Source organism: Myotis nattereri, assembly GCF_964212035.1.
Source record: "Myotis nattereri genome assembly, chromosome: 5".
Taxonomy (NCBI): Eukaryota; Metazoa; Chordata; class Mammalia; order Chiroptera; family Vespertilionidae; genus Myotis; species Myotis nattereri.
The window spans coordinates 10,190,629-10,205,492 of record NC_138080.1 but is presented as its reverse complement, the minus strand read 5'-3'; the positions used below and the strand labels follow the sequence as shown (position 1 = coordinate 10,205,492).

Genomic DNA, 14,864 nt, shown 5'->3' with positions numbered 1-14,864 from the left:
GGGGAGCAAGCAGTTAGGGTTTAGATCAGGAGAGACCAGGCTGGCAGGGAACCAGTTAGGGGGCGATCAGGCAGGCAGGTAGAGTGGTTAGGGGTGATCAGGCAGGCAGGCAGGTAAGTGGTTAGGAGCCAGCAGTCCTGGATTGTGAGAGGGATGTCCGACTGCGGGTTTAGTCCCGACCCCTGTGGGATCAGGCCTAAACTGGCAGTCGGACATCCCCTGAGGGGTCCCGGATTGGAGAGGATGCAGGCTAGGCTGAGGGACCGCCCCCCCCCCCCATGCACGAATTTTGTGCACTGGGCCTTTAGTCCAATATAATAAAAGCCTAACATGATACGTGTCTGACTGTTCCACCGTTCGACCAGTCGCTATGACGTACACTGACCACCAGGGGGTAGATGCTCCGACTGGTAGTGTAGCTTGCTTCTGGGGTCCAGCCGATTGGGACTGGGTGAGATGTGCCGGACACACCCTGGAGCCCTCCTGCAGTCCCTTTCTGGCCCTGATTGTGCACCGGTGGGGTCCCTTAGCCTGGCCTGTGCCCTCTTGCAATCCGGGACCCCTCGGGGGATGTTGGAGAGCCGGTTTTGGCCTGGTCAGGCCGCAGGACCCCACTGGTGCACGAATCCATGCACTGGGCCTCTAGTTTAAATATAAAACTTCTTCAAAGTAACAAGAAAGAAATTAAACTCCCAGTAAAATAAAGGACATAAGTTAGCCAATCATAAAACTGTAAGATAATCACTGTTTTAAAATATACATATTTTTTAAGTGCAACCTCATTACTATCAAATAAATATAACTTACAACAAAAGCCTATCCTGGTTGTGGCTCTCAATGTACCACAGCTAAGAAGGACTTGGTGCTATGAGCAGTTAGGAGTTAGGCAATGGATCCGAGGAGCATGAATAGGTGAAATAACAGAGAACATTCTAGCATTGAGAGTTTTAAAATGCACATATTGTTAACCAGGGATTGAACTTTTGAAATTCAGCTTAAGGAAAAAGTAAAGGAAGAGGAGGAGAGGATATGCTGCTTCTTAACTGCCTCGGCCAGAAGGTGACACATGTCAATTCCTGGCACACAACCCCAAATTAAGTGCACAGGAGGCTGGGAAACAGAAGGGAAAAGGGGAGCACATGGATATTTGATGAACCTAAAATGTCTATGTCACATGAAGACACACATTGCAGCCTGGGCTCTGCCACAGAGAGATCCCAATGGGAGCCTTATAGGAAGGAGCACCTTGAGCGACAGAAGAAACCAAAGGAACTGAGAGCTGCCAAGGTCCAGCCACACCTGTGTCCAGCTCACCTGGGCCTTTCCTCCTCTTTGCACCATCCATTCCTAGATCCCTTACCCTAGGGGCCCCTACCATAGGGATCCATACCACGGCATCCTACTCCCAGGGTGGGCCTCCATGGCCTTTCTCAGGGGACAAACTGGGTCCACCCAGGCCTGGTCCCACAGTCTTGATGCTGGGAGCACTTTGCCCTGGCCTTGGCTGTCCTCACAGCTGACCAAATGCCTCACTTGGAAGGCAGTATGGGCTGGCTGCTACCACATCTGTCCCCCATGTCACTGACTTTGGATCCAACACAGCCCAGTAACCAGCTCACTTATAAGAAGAGGGAGATGTGCCCTGGCCAGGCCTCCACAAGTTACTCAGGACTCTGGTTGCAGCCTCAGGTGAGCCAGCACCTTCATGGGTCCAGGCCCCACACTGAGGCTTCCCACACTGCTGTTTAGCACCATAGGCCTGGTCAAGTTCAGAGGAAGGGGACAGCAGGCAGTCCCCTTGTGCACAACTCTTTTGGGATTGCATTAAATCACCAGTTTGCATATGGAAGCCTCTAGCCACATGGGTGATTTAAATGCTAATTCAAATTAATTACAAATATTAACTTACCCATTAGGATGGCTGTTATCACAGATAACAAGTGTTGGTGGGAATGTGGAGACGTGGGAACACTTGGGCCCTATTGGTAGGAATGTAAAATGATGCAGGTACTGTGGAAAAAAGTATAGAGGGTCCTCAAAAAATTAAAAACAGAATTGCTTTATGTTCCAGCAATTCCACTTTTGGGTATAGACACAAAAGAACTAAAAGCAGGAACAAGAACAGACAGACACTGTACACCCAGGTGCACAGCAGCATATTTACAACAGCCAGAAGGTAGAAGCAATCCAAGTGTCCATCAATAGATAAATGGGTACACAGAATGTGGTCTGTCTAAACAATGGAATCTTATTCAGCCTTAAAAAGGACAGAAATCCTGACACCTACTACAATACGCATGAACCTTGAAGACACGTGCTAAGTGAAAGAAGCCAGTCACAAAAGGACATATACTGTATGATATGTTCCACTTATATGGGGTCCCTAGAGCAGTAAAATTCATAGAGACAGGCAGCAGAGTAGTGTTTCCTAGGGACTTGGGGGAGAAGAGAATGGGGACAGAATTTCAGTTTTGCAAGATGAAAAGAGTCCTGGGCATGGATGGTGGTGATGGTTGCATAACAATATAAATGTACTAAACACCACTAAACTGTGTATACTTAAAAATGGTGAAGATAGTAAGTTTTATGTTACATGTATTTTACCAGAATTTTAAAAAACTTTAAATTAAAAAAAATTCTATTGAAAAAAATTTAATATTTCAATTCTGCCATCACACCAACCACATTTCAAGTGTTCAAGGGTGGGGGTCGCTGGTGGCTGTTGAATGGATGGCAGAATTAGAGCATCTCCTGGACTGCAGAAAGCTCTATTAGACAATCTTGCTCTGGAAGGTCCTTTCTCACATATTCACTTTTCCTCTATCCCCTCCTCCCCAAGAGGACTCTGTGTGTCTTAGATCAACCCACAGGACTCTCTCCTGGGTGTGCAGCCCTAAATGAGGATACAGAGCCCAGAGGGTATTAATTGTCAGGGTAACATATGCCTCAAGAACCCATCTCATCTCCTTCCACCATACTGCACTCAAGGTGGGAGGCAGAGCTCAGATCCCTCCATTGCCCTGTGCCTTGGACAAGCATGTGTCCAATGAACACTTGAAACAGGGAAAAAGACACAGCCCAACTACTCTTTCTTATAGCTCCTTGAATTATCTCCTAAAATCCTTTTTTGTTATGATAAAATTTGTTTCAATTTAAGAATTTTTACATTTCTTATGCTTTTCAAGAAATGAACCCAACCATCCCATTATTTAAAATTGAGGTACAGTTGGATCATGAGGTACAGTTGGATCAGTAAATAAATAAACTGAAGTTAACTGGCAAAACCAAGAGAAAGTTCTAGACTTCCTCCTACAGGCTTATGCTGCAGCAGGTGTATGTGACAGAGGGACCCACCACACCAAGGCGAATTCGTTCCAACAGCCTCAGGAAGATTTCATCTGGGATACTCCCAACTTCCAAGTCCTTGGCATACTTCTCAAGGATAATTCCAGATGTGCTGCTGATGAATTAAGTACTGTTACCATCATGATAGCAAAACCACATTTTATTTAGTAGCTGAACTGTTCACCTCCCATTTAATCTTCACTCTGAAATGGAAATTATCAATCCATTTTTTAAAAAATATACATTTTATTGATTTTTTACAGAGAGGAAGAGAGAGGGATAGAGAGTTAGAAACATCGATGAGAGAGAAACATTGATCAGCTGCCTCTTGCACACCTCCTACTGGGGATGTGCCCGCAACCCAAGGTACATGCCCTTGGCCGGAATAGAACCTGAGACCCTTCAGTCCACAGGCCGATGCTCTATCCACTGAGCCAAACCAGCTAGGGCTATCAATCCATTTTAAAGATGAGAAAACCAAGGCTCATAAGACTGGGGTACACAGCCCCACTGCTTTCCAATTCCCCAGCTTTGGGCTTCCCTGCCCACCTCCCCCCTGCAAAGGCCTACTCCTTTCACAAATCTGTACTTCCCACCAAGGTCCTACACACAGGATGAACCCTGCTCCTCCCTCCCACCCTAGCTCTCAGGACTGGGCTCAGCTGAGCTTAACGCTGCCCCTAGTGCTTGCACTTTGGATACTGGATGCCTCACATCCTCAAGGTGACCCTGACCAAGCATCAAGCAATGAGGGGGAAGGCTCTCCATACCAGACAGGGAAGAGGTAGGACTGCGCCCTCTGCTGGCCAATTAGGCAGCATCCCCATGCCTCCTGGGGTGGGGGGTGGGGACTGTAATGTGGGGACAACTCCTTAATCTCTCCTGTTGGGTAAACAAGGGGGTGACACCTTAATCTCTCCGCATTGGGTAGACAAGGGGCAAGTGCCTCATCATGCCCCAGAAGGCACGTGTGGCACACAAATACCCCATTACATAGCACAGCTTCGCAGGGAGAAATGGATCCCCTCTTCAAGCTTCCATTCCTCCGCCTACTCCAGGAGGAGCCTGGATGGGTGTTAGTCTGTCTGTCTCCTTGGGGGACACACACCAATATCTCTTTTTTATTGCGTTACGTTTTACTTTTAGGTTACCTTTATGTAAAGTGAGGTTTCCTTTGTAAATAATTTTAAGTTTTAAAAAGTCAGTTCATTTATAGGAAAATACATAGTCCAGGCACAGTACAGTATGGCAAAAATAAAGAAAACGGAGACAAATGACTGGAGTTTGGGGAAATGGCCTCAGTGTGTAAACAGCCTTGCCAAGTCAGAATATGCCCCATTTACAGATGAGAAAACTCAGGTTCAGTTTGGCTGATGGGAAGTTTACATTTTCTCACCTGTGGACCCAGAGAGCTTCCCTGTAGCCACATAACTCATCCCTAGATCCACTAGGAAACCACAGAAAGCACAGGTGTCCACCTGCACCTCCTTCACCCCGCCCCACTTACAATGTTCATGAGTGTGAGCAGGTACTTCTGCACGTGTTCCTTCCCGTGGAACTGGACCACAGAATCATCCACACCCAGCAGGACCTCAATGTTGTAGTCGTCATCGGCAGCATGTCTGCGTGCCCTGCGCCTTGAACTGTTGATCTGTTCCTCCAGGATGCCCAGGGTATGGCTGAGGCTGTCCAGGCTGCCAAGGGAGGCCCCTGAAAAACAGAGGGCATAGTGTGCAGCTGCAGCCGGGCTCACCAGGGACACATCAGCAGCAGGAGAAACTCGGCAAAGGCCCGGCACCAGCTTGGCCATCACCATGTTGCAAACTTACATTCTTGTCCCATTTTACAAAATCACAAACTGCATTTCAGAGATAGCAGTATGTGTGCCAAGTCAGCTCAAACCCAGCAGTGTACAAATCTACTCCTTGGCCATTGCATAGCCCTGGTCTGGCACCCAGTGACAAACAGAGGCCAGGAAGCTGGGCTGCCCAGCCAGGAGTAGGTTCAGGGTGGCAGAGCCAGATTCTTTCACCCATTCACACACTCAAAACTTGAGAAGGGTTGCCCAGGTGCCAAAGGACTGGTCTCCCAAGTGTGGCCACCCTTGTTATTTTTTAAAATATGTTTTATTGATTTTAGAGAGAGGAAGATGAGAAGGAGAGAGCTAGAAACATCAATGATGAGAGAGAGTCATTGGTGAGCTGCCTCCTGCACACCTCCTACTAGGGATTAAACCCTAACCCGGGCATGCGCTCAACCTGGAATCGAACTAGTGACCTCTTGGTTCATGGGCTAACCCTCAACCATTGAGCCACACTGGCTGGGCAAGGCCCCCCTGGAGAAACTGAGGCCCAGTCCAGGTGGTGTATGTTCACAGTATCTTCTCAGGAAGCTCCCTTTCAGAACTGCCTGCTCAGTCCTTCACTGAAGCAAGGCCCCTCACTCTGGGCCAGGTCTACCCATCCCACTCCATGGCCAAGACCTCCCATAAGCACCTTCCCCAGGTGAACAGTGTATGGCTGGTCCCAAGCCAAGTAGAGGGGTGGTTGCCTGAATGAACTGTGCAGGGACCAGGACAAGACCTCATGACAGCTCCCTCACAGTCTTCTGGGCCAAGGTCTTGCCTCCAGCCCCCACAGGTTTGACACCTGGCCTGGGTTGGGGGAGTAGGGCCTAAGGGGCCTCAGCTGAGAGGTCCAGGGCCCCAGAATGTTATTTCAGCATCTGAACAGCTGTAGCTGCCACCTCAGTTCCTATGTTGGTGCTCTTGTCCCATCATCAAGAAGGGTTCAGGAATCTGGAGAAGGCTGTGCATAGATGTTAAATAAGAGTCCGGAGACGAGATATAATTTTGAAAGGCATTTGGGGGTCAGAGGAGTTTAGCTAAAGGAGCTAAGTTCTAAGGTCTTATGTCTAAGGTCTTAGGTTCTCCTTTGCCCCAGGACCCCATGCTTTTTTTTTAACACAACTTGTCCTGAGGCAAGGCAGAGATATACACTTCAAAGGGTGTACAGAAACATTGTTAGAATGGGGGAATTAGCCTACGGCTGTTCAGGTGTTTGGACAGTAGGAGGCAATAACATGTAGATTAAGATGCCTTTCAGCTGTCTGGCAGCCAAGAAATCAATTTAATGTATCCTATTCAGGTTTGGGGAAATGCCTTTAGCCATTCCCAGATGCAGCCCTGTTGTCATGCTGGAATTGGTCTCCGGCAAGTCTCCTTCTCCTTTCCCACTGGGCTCGGATCAGCCCTGGACTGTTCCCTGACCCCAGGGTCCTGCTTCTTGGCATTCCCTGAGTGTGAGGGAAGGGTTTTCAGAGACTCCGGCCTTTGGAAGGACCTTGGACCTCAGGTCATCGTGACATCAACAACCCAGGGGGTGGTGTCCAGGCCCTGTGGCTCATGAAGGTGAAGGTGGTGCTGAGAACCCAGATCAGCTTTCAGTACCCCTGAAGAGCACCCCTCTTAAGAGTCTTCCAGCAAAGTCTTCTCACTTCGCCCCAAAGCCTTTTGTCTGCTGCCTCCTCCATGCGGGGACAGGACTCCCAGCATGTCACAGTGCTGCATGACAGGGCTTCTGAAAACAGTATGGCCACTCATGGACAGGTTGGGCAGCCTGCCACTGGGTGGGTCCTGCTCCACCACTCAGCCCTGCACAGATGTCACTCACACAGTACAGGCAACAGGCATTTTTGGTGTGCATAATTGTCCCCATTTTATAGACAGGAGGACTGATGGAACCCCCAGCATGGCTGACTCATAGCCAGGAGCTTTCTCCTTTACACCTGCTGTCTGTTAGCTTTGAGGCGCAAATCTGCAACTAGGTCACAGCACAGAGACCAAGCAGAGAAAGTAGACTCCATGGTGCTCTAAGAAAAAGTGGGATGTGGGAGTTACAGGAGAAGCAGAGTGTGGAGAAACAGAGAAGAGGAGTCAGTTGGGTCAGGACTGAGTAGCATCTTGCATTCCTGTATGTCCTGGGGTTCTTGTGTTCCCCCTCCCCGCCCTGCAGTCCCCTGCGCACTGAGTATGTGTGCACACACGTGCATGTGGCCAGGGCAGCTCTGGGGAGGCAGGTGTGCAGCATCCCCTGAAGAGCCAGTGCCCTGCTGGGCTTCTTGGAGATGATTCAGGAATATCCTTGTTGCTCCCAGAGGACAGATCGGTGACTTAAATCTGATGGGGGTTTGAGGAATTGCTATTCTATTTTTACACATTTGTTTCTTTGCATTTCTAACAAGCAGGGACAGCTCACCTTCAGAACCACCTTGGTAAGCACAAAAATAGTAATAATCCATGAAACTCTTCCCTGGGGAAGAGGCTAGATATCGTCTGCCCCTGAGGAGCCAGGGGTCACTGATGGGTGGTCCTTGGGCAAAACCAGCCCAGAAAGGCACTTGTTAGGGCCATGCAGTATTTTAAAAATACCTTACTTTGTTGACAGTATTTAAAAATTGGGAAACATATTGTTAAACAAAATGTAGCCAGTTTCTCTGGGGAATTAGAAGATGGGATCATGGGATATGTGGGTGGTTATCATGTCAACACTAGGCTGTGGAGTGATGATCACACCTGGAGACAGGACACACAGGACCATGTCTCCAGGCCACCTGGCTTGATGCCCTCCTGGTCCCCTAACCCAAAGAGTCACATACAGGTCAGTGACCGCTGGGGGAGGGGGTCGAGGGGGTGGGCAATGGGGCTGCCATTGGGGCAGAGCTGTCTGGGCCAGACCTTATAGCTGCTTTTGCCAAGCAAGTACGGTTTTTAATTATGTTACAGTTCAATAAAAAACAATGCTTTCTAAATATTCATTAGATGTTAAATTATTATTTTAGTAATGATTATTTTGGGGGTAAATTGAACCTAGTGTTCTAGAACACTCCAATCCCCAAAGGCCCAGCCCCTGTAGAGATGCCCCAAAGTGGAGGTCAAGGTACAGACCAGGAAAGGAAGACAGGGTCCCTCAGGCCTCCTGACAAGTGATAACCCCGTCCTGCCACCCAGCCCCTGGAAGCCCCAGTGGTATGCAGACCTGGAAGGGTATAGGGAGTAGTCCCAATGTGATTAATGTCTGCCAAGCGAACGGCCACGGGAGCACTGATGGAACCCATCAGCTGTCAATCTTGAATGCCTCTTTAGTTTCCCTATCGTGGGATTGATCCTGAAGCTTAAGCCATGCAGAGATCCCAACCACACCCTGATCCTAGGAGGCCTGTCCCTCAAGCTGAGTCCTACTGCAAGGAACTTGAGCCAGGGGCAGGCTCCTGCCCAGCCCTGGGTGGGAGACCATGGGATTCCCTGACACCAACTCCGTCCTTCAAGGCCACCTACCTGTACTGATAGCCTACCTGATCTAAAGGCCTCTGCTCCTCCTGGTCCCTGGGGGCCCGGGGAGGGCTCTCATCCACTCTTCCCTCCTCCCTGGAGCTCCTGTAGCTCATAGGCAGCCTGCTAAGCAGGTGGCATGCGCTCACCCAGACCTATGACTCCAGCCCTCATTACTGGCCCAGGCCCAGATAATGAGCTGTCAGTATTGCCCATCTCTTGTTGTCCCTGTGCATAGCCTCCCCCTGCCATGAGGAGAAGTCACTAGTCCTTCCAGCCGTTCGAGGCAGATGGAGAAGACTTGGCCCCTGAGCAGAGGCTCCCCTGCCTTTCCAGTGGGTAACCATGGGATTTAATTTCCTGGCATTCCCTGTTTTGAGTGACCCTCCTGATAGGCAGCTGAAACTATTTTTCCTCATGTCTCAGGAGGCAGTCCCTGCTTTTTGTTTTTTTTAAAAATATATTTTTAAAAATTTATTTCAGAGAGGAAGGGAGAGGGAGAGAGATATAGAAACATCAATGACGAGAGATTATCATTAATTGTCTGCTTCCTGCACACCCCCCACACTGGGGATTGAGCCCAAAACTCAGGCATGAGCCCTTGACCGGAATTGAACCCGAGACCCTTCAGTCCCAGGCCGATGTTCTATCCACTGAGCCAAACCCCACTGAGCCAAACCGGCTAGGGCTGTCCCCGGTTATACTCTCTAGAAATCGAACAGCGTCCTCAAAGAGTAGATTGACATGGTAGAGAGAATGGGATGAGGGAGTAGAACTGTGTTAAGGGAAGCTACAGCGGGTCCGCAGTGGTCGGCAAACTGCGGCTTGGCAAACTGCGGCTCATGAGCCACATGCGCCTCTTTGGCCCCTTGAGTGTGGCTCTTCCACAAAATACTGGCTCTTCCACAAAATACTGACTTCTGCACATGGGCCACGAAGTTTCAATTGCAGTTTATGTGCACACCTGCACGTGGTATTTTGTGGAAGAGCCACACTGAAGGGGCCAAAGAGCCGCATGTGGCTCGAGAGCCACGGTTTGCCGACCACGGCTCTAGGGGAATGAGCAGGTCACAGTGGACAAGTTCATCCACAGCCCCTGGAGCAGAGCGCTCTGCTTGCCCTGTTCCCCTGCATCTGGGGTTGGTAGGGCATGTGCATAGCCCTTCACAATAACAAAGCTCTCACCCCCAGTAGCCATCTGACCCCATTTTAGCATCAGGGAACCCCAGCAGCAGGAAGGTTAAGTGACTGGGACAAGTCACATGGCAGAGGAGAAGCAGGTACCCAGGCTGGGTCCTGGGATCCAAAAGTGTTAACATGGCCAAGCGGGTCCTGTACACCAGCACCAAGATAGAGTTTGAAAAAAACCTAAACTGGTAGAAACAGCATGTTTAGCCTGAAGAAGAGAAACCCTGCTGTTCTGAGTCTGCAGGGTTCAGGCCACCAGGTGTTTGCTAACCCCATGCAAACTGTATGCCCAGGCCTTTACTGGGCTGGCCTCTTCACCTATGGTGCCCTTTCTGCTGCTGCTGCTGTTCCTGCCCAGATTTAACACCCCTACCAGGCCCAGCAGGAGCCTCCCAAAAGGCCCAGAAGGAAGGGACTCCACAATCCTTGGTGTGCCACTGCCTCCTGCACTGAATTTAGAGGCAACTCTGGTCCTTGTTTGTCTCCCCCATAGAGTCAGCTGCACACCTGGGGAAGGGGTACATATAGCCTTGAGAAGCCACTGTGCAGTCACAGGGGGAGACTGCTGTCCCTGGTCCAAGGAACTACTTCCCTCTCATCCTTCAGGTGTCAGCTGAAAAGTCATCTCCTCAGGAAACTTGCCTATTTCACCCTAAATTAAAACAGGCTCTCCCTCTCCCAGTGTCTCCTTGACAGCACCCCATTTTCTTCCTTCATGGAATATACCACCATCTTAAGTTCTAGTCTCACCTCTGAAAGTGTTTCAGTATTAACTATCTTTCCCTCTTTGTTTTTTTTTAAATATATTTTTAAAATATATATTTTATTGATTTTAGAGAGGAAGTGAGAGGGAGAGAGAGATAGAAACATCAATGATGAGAGAGAATCATTGATTGACTGCCTCCTGCACACACCCCACAACAAGAGATGGGCAACACTGACAGCTCATTATCTGGTTGCATATGCAACCCAGGCTATGCCCTGACCGGGAATCGAACCATGACCTCCTGGTTCATAGGTTGATGCTCAACCACTGAGCCACACCAGCCAGGCTGTCTTTCCCACTTTGGATGGGGTCTTGCATGCCTCAGTTTCCTCAGTGCCTCACAGATAATTAACTGCAGGGCTATGAGGAGCCAGGTAAAGAGGCAATAAGAGAAAACACAGAACCCAGCAAGGAGAGTCAGGAACTGAGAGCTGGGCTGGAAGGAGAGGTAGGTGAGCAGGGCCACTGGGTGGGAGAGCAGAAGCTAACCTGAGGTAACTGGAAGAAGAGCAGAAGCCAGCGCCAAAGCCAGCTGTAAGTCACTCACAGACATAACTAAAGCCCTGTCTGGTTTGGCTCAGAGGATAGAGCATTGTCCTGTGGACTGAAGAGTCTTGGGTTCGATTCCAGTCAGGGGCATATTTCTGTGTTGTGGGCTCGATCCACAGTGGGGAGTGTGTAGGAGGCAGCCGATCCATGATGTTCTCTCATCATTGATGTTTCTATCTCTCTCTCCCTCTCCCTTCCTCTCTGAAATCAATAAATATATATATTTTAAAAAGGTCACTCACAGACATAACTAAAAGAAAATGATGCAGGAGGAGTTAACACAAATGGTGTGATGAGAGATACCATTAACTGCCAATAAAAAGAAAACCAGGTGTAACAACATTTATAAGATAAAATATAATCCAAGGTATTAAAGGGACCAACTGATAAATAATTCATTGAGAAGATGTAAAAATTACAAAACAATGCACCTGGTGGAGCATCAATCTGATACAAGGAGAAATAGACATGCCAGAGTTCTATGTGCATTTTAATACATCTATTCCAGAAAACAACAGATCAATTAGATGAAAGATGAGGTGGGGCTGGAGAGGATATGAATTACTAAAATTAATTAATGTTTAAGCCCAGCAATCAGAAAACATGCCCTTTTCAAGTACACACGGAAAAAAGCCCCAAGTTCTACACATTAGGACAAAAAGAAAACTTAAGAATTGTATCTTCAGTCACTACCAGGACAAAATCAGAGAAAAGAAGGAAAGCCCTCAAACCCTAAACAACATAAATTAAAAACAGACTTCTAACAAGCCTAGACCAAATAAATAGAAAATATAAATTCTAATTATTGGCTCAAGTACAAAACCTGAATAAACCTCAGAAGAAATTCCAAAAGTAGTAAAAAAAAAAAAAAAAAAAAAAAGCTGAAGCCGGTTTGGCTCAGTGGATGGAGCGTCGGCCTGCGGACTGAGGGGTCCCGGGTTCGGTTCCGGTCGAGGGCATGTACCTGGGTTGCGGGCACGTCCCCAGTGGGAGATGTGCAGGAGGCAGCTGATCGGTGTTTCTCTCCCATTGATGTTTCCGGCTCTCTGTCTCTCTCCCTTCCTCTCTGTGAGGAATCAATGAAGTATATTTAAAAAAAAAAAAAAAAAAAAGCCCAGGTTTTATGGGAGAGTTTTTCTAAAGCCACAAGGAATCGACATTTCTCATCATACACACAACATTTCCTGGTATATATTTTCATGTATATAGCAATAACCATCTAGGAAACAAAATGGAAAAAAGGGCTTATCAATTATAGCAACAAAGCCCACAAAATATCTAGAAAGAAACAAAATGAATGAAAGTACAAAGACCACACAAAGAGTAACATAGCACAGGCTAAAACTCTCCAAAAAACACACATGGAGACACACACACTCTGCTGGATCACAAGCTGATTCTCCTCCAAATTAATCTATACATTTAACACAATCTTCATCAAAGAACTGCTAAAACCTAAAAAAGTAATTCCAAAATTCAACAGGAGGACGACATATAATACAATAGCCAGAGATATACTGAAAAAGGACAGAGATGAGGGGGTACTTACCTTGCAAACAGAACATATTACAAAATAACATTAATTAGAAACTAGTGGCACTGTGCCATGGAAGACAGGGCAATGGAACTGAATGCAAAGTCCAAAAACAAAGTTTAAGCATAAGAGAAGCTTCTGAGTACAAATGATTAGATTGAACACAGACATCCAATTCTGCTCCCTCTTGGCACCCTATGACACCTTTAGTAAAGGGATTTAAAAAAAAAAATCACAAGCCTACAAGGACATAGAAATCAAGAGAAGAAAATGACAGTTAGAGGTTGGACAGCACATGACCATGTGGTCATAGACTTCATATATCTGAGAAAGTTGGACCCCAACCTGGCCATGAACAGAGCCAGGACTTTACACAGTAGAATCCTCAAAAAAGCACCAAGTTCTGCCAAACCGGTTTGGCTCAGTGGATAGAGCATAGGCCTGCGGACTCAGGGCTCCCAGGTTCGATTCCGGTCAAGGGCATGTTCCTTGGTTGCGGGCACATCCCCACTGGAGGGTGTGCAGGAGGCAGCTGATCGATCTCTCTCATCGATGTTTCTGGCTCTTTATCCCTCTCCCTTCTTCTCTGTAAAAAATCAATAAAATATATTTTTTTTTAAAAAAGCACCAAGTTCTGCAAGTGGGAGTGAAAGGAAAATTGGCATAAGTAAGACTAGTTGATAGCTATCCCCCCACCACACATATCCTGTGCCCCAGTGACAGCCGCAATAATAACACTGCATTGTTCTGGAAGCTCATTCTCTCTTGAAAATGTGGGAGAGAGGAATCTCTGGGCTGCTTAGAGACCTGTACGAGCATGCCCATACAGGGGAGTCTCTCAGGCACCAGTTGTAGTTGAGAGCATAGGTACAATGCTACAAACAGGAGGACTGAAAGAAGGCTGAGACACTAGTCTGCTTCCACCATTCAACCCCCCCAATGCTGGTCCTCAGGCCTTTACCCCTCAGACAGGAGGTTGGGAAGGGTCTTGTCTAGTGAATCTGACTAACCAAAGACCAAAAGGCAGTATCAGCATCCATGGTTCCCCAACCGACAAGAGGCACCTTTTCTGCTGCCCAACATTACGCATGAGCAGCCCATCAAGCATCATCAACTTTCAGGGGGGAGCCCCAGGCTTGGCATATGGAGAACAAGTTAAAGCAAAATAGCTAAAAAGAGGAAAATGGAAGAAATCAAGTGCACAGGAAGGTGGCGGAAACCTGTCATTAGTAAGCTCGGAAAGTATTACGTCCATTAAACAAGAGCAGAATGAGGACAACGAAAAGGCTGCTTGGAAACCAGAGAGATTCAGCAGAAACGGTAAACTCAGTGGAAGGACTGGGATGATAAAGCGGAACAAAACCCAGAAAGTAAAAAGTAAGACAGAGACCTGAACAATCCGGAAAGAAGATAAGAAAACTAGAAGATCAGATCCGAGGTGTATCATCCATTTAATAGAAGCTCCATAAAGACAGGAAGAAAAAAACAGAAAGGAATTAATAAAATAATTCCGAAAAGTTTCACACAACTAGAAAGTGTTCCCAGACTAAAGGGCCCAGCTAGTACCCTATATAGTAGATAAAACAGACCCACACCATGGCACATCATCATGAAATTTCAAAACACAGAGAATATTCTATAGCCTTTCACAGAGAATAAGATGGGGCTGAGGGAGGCAGTTACTGAAAAGGTCACAAAGGATTAGCAGTGATTCTCTACCTTCTGGCCCTTTAAACACAGTTCCTCATGGTGTGACCCAACCATAAAACTATGTTCGTTGCTACTTCATAACTGTAATGTTGCTACTGTTATGAATCGTAATGTAAATATCTGATATGCAGGATGATCTTAGGCGACCCCTGTGAAAGGGTCATTCAACCGCCAAAGGTGTCGCGACCCACAAGTTTAGAACTGCTGGATTAGAGTCAGCATGCTTCAGACTTCCCCAAAAAAGACCTCAAAATTCTAAAGGAAAACTTTCTCAATTGGAAAGCTATATCCCAACAAAGTCTCAGTCAAGTATGAAAGTGGAATAAAGACATTGCCAGACATAAAAGTTCTCAAAAGTTTTACCTGTCTAGCACTGTTTCTGAAGAAGCTACTGAAGGATGTACACCTTCAAAACAAAAGAGGCAACCAAGAAAGTAGAAGAA

The 14,864-nt window shown here is 47.3% G+C and overlaps 1 protein-coding gene across 1 annotated transcript in view; it reads right to left on the bottom strand.

The window, feature by feature from the left end:
• Window positions 1-14,864, bottom strand: part of ADAMTS2 (ADAM metallopeptidase with thrombospondin type 1 motif 2) — a gene marked incomplete at its 5' end in the record, with an annotated part of 290,738 nt that overhangs the window by 144,611 nt on the left and 131,263 nt on the right. Inside the window, one exon of the mRNA XM_081093309.1 lies at window positions 4,853-5,055. Within this exon, the coding sequence (XP_080949435.1) occupies window positions 4,853-5,055 (203 nt within the window). The remainder of the gene's footprint in view (window positions 1-4,852; window positions 5,056-14,864) is intronic.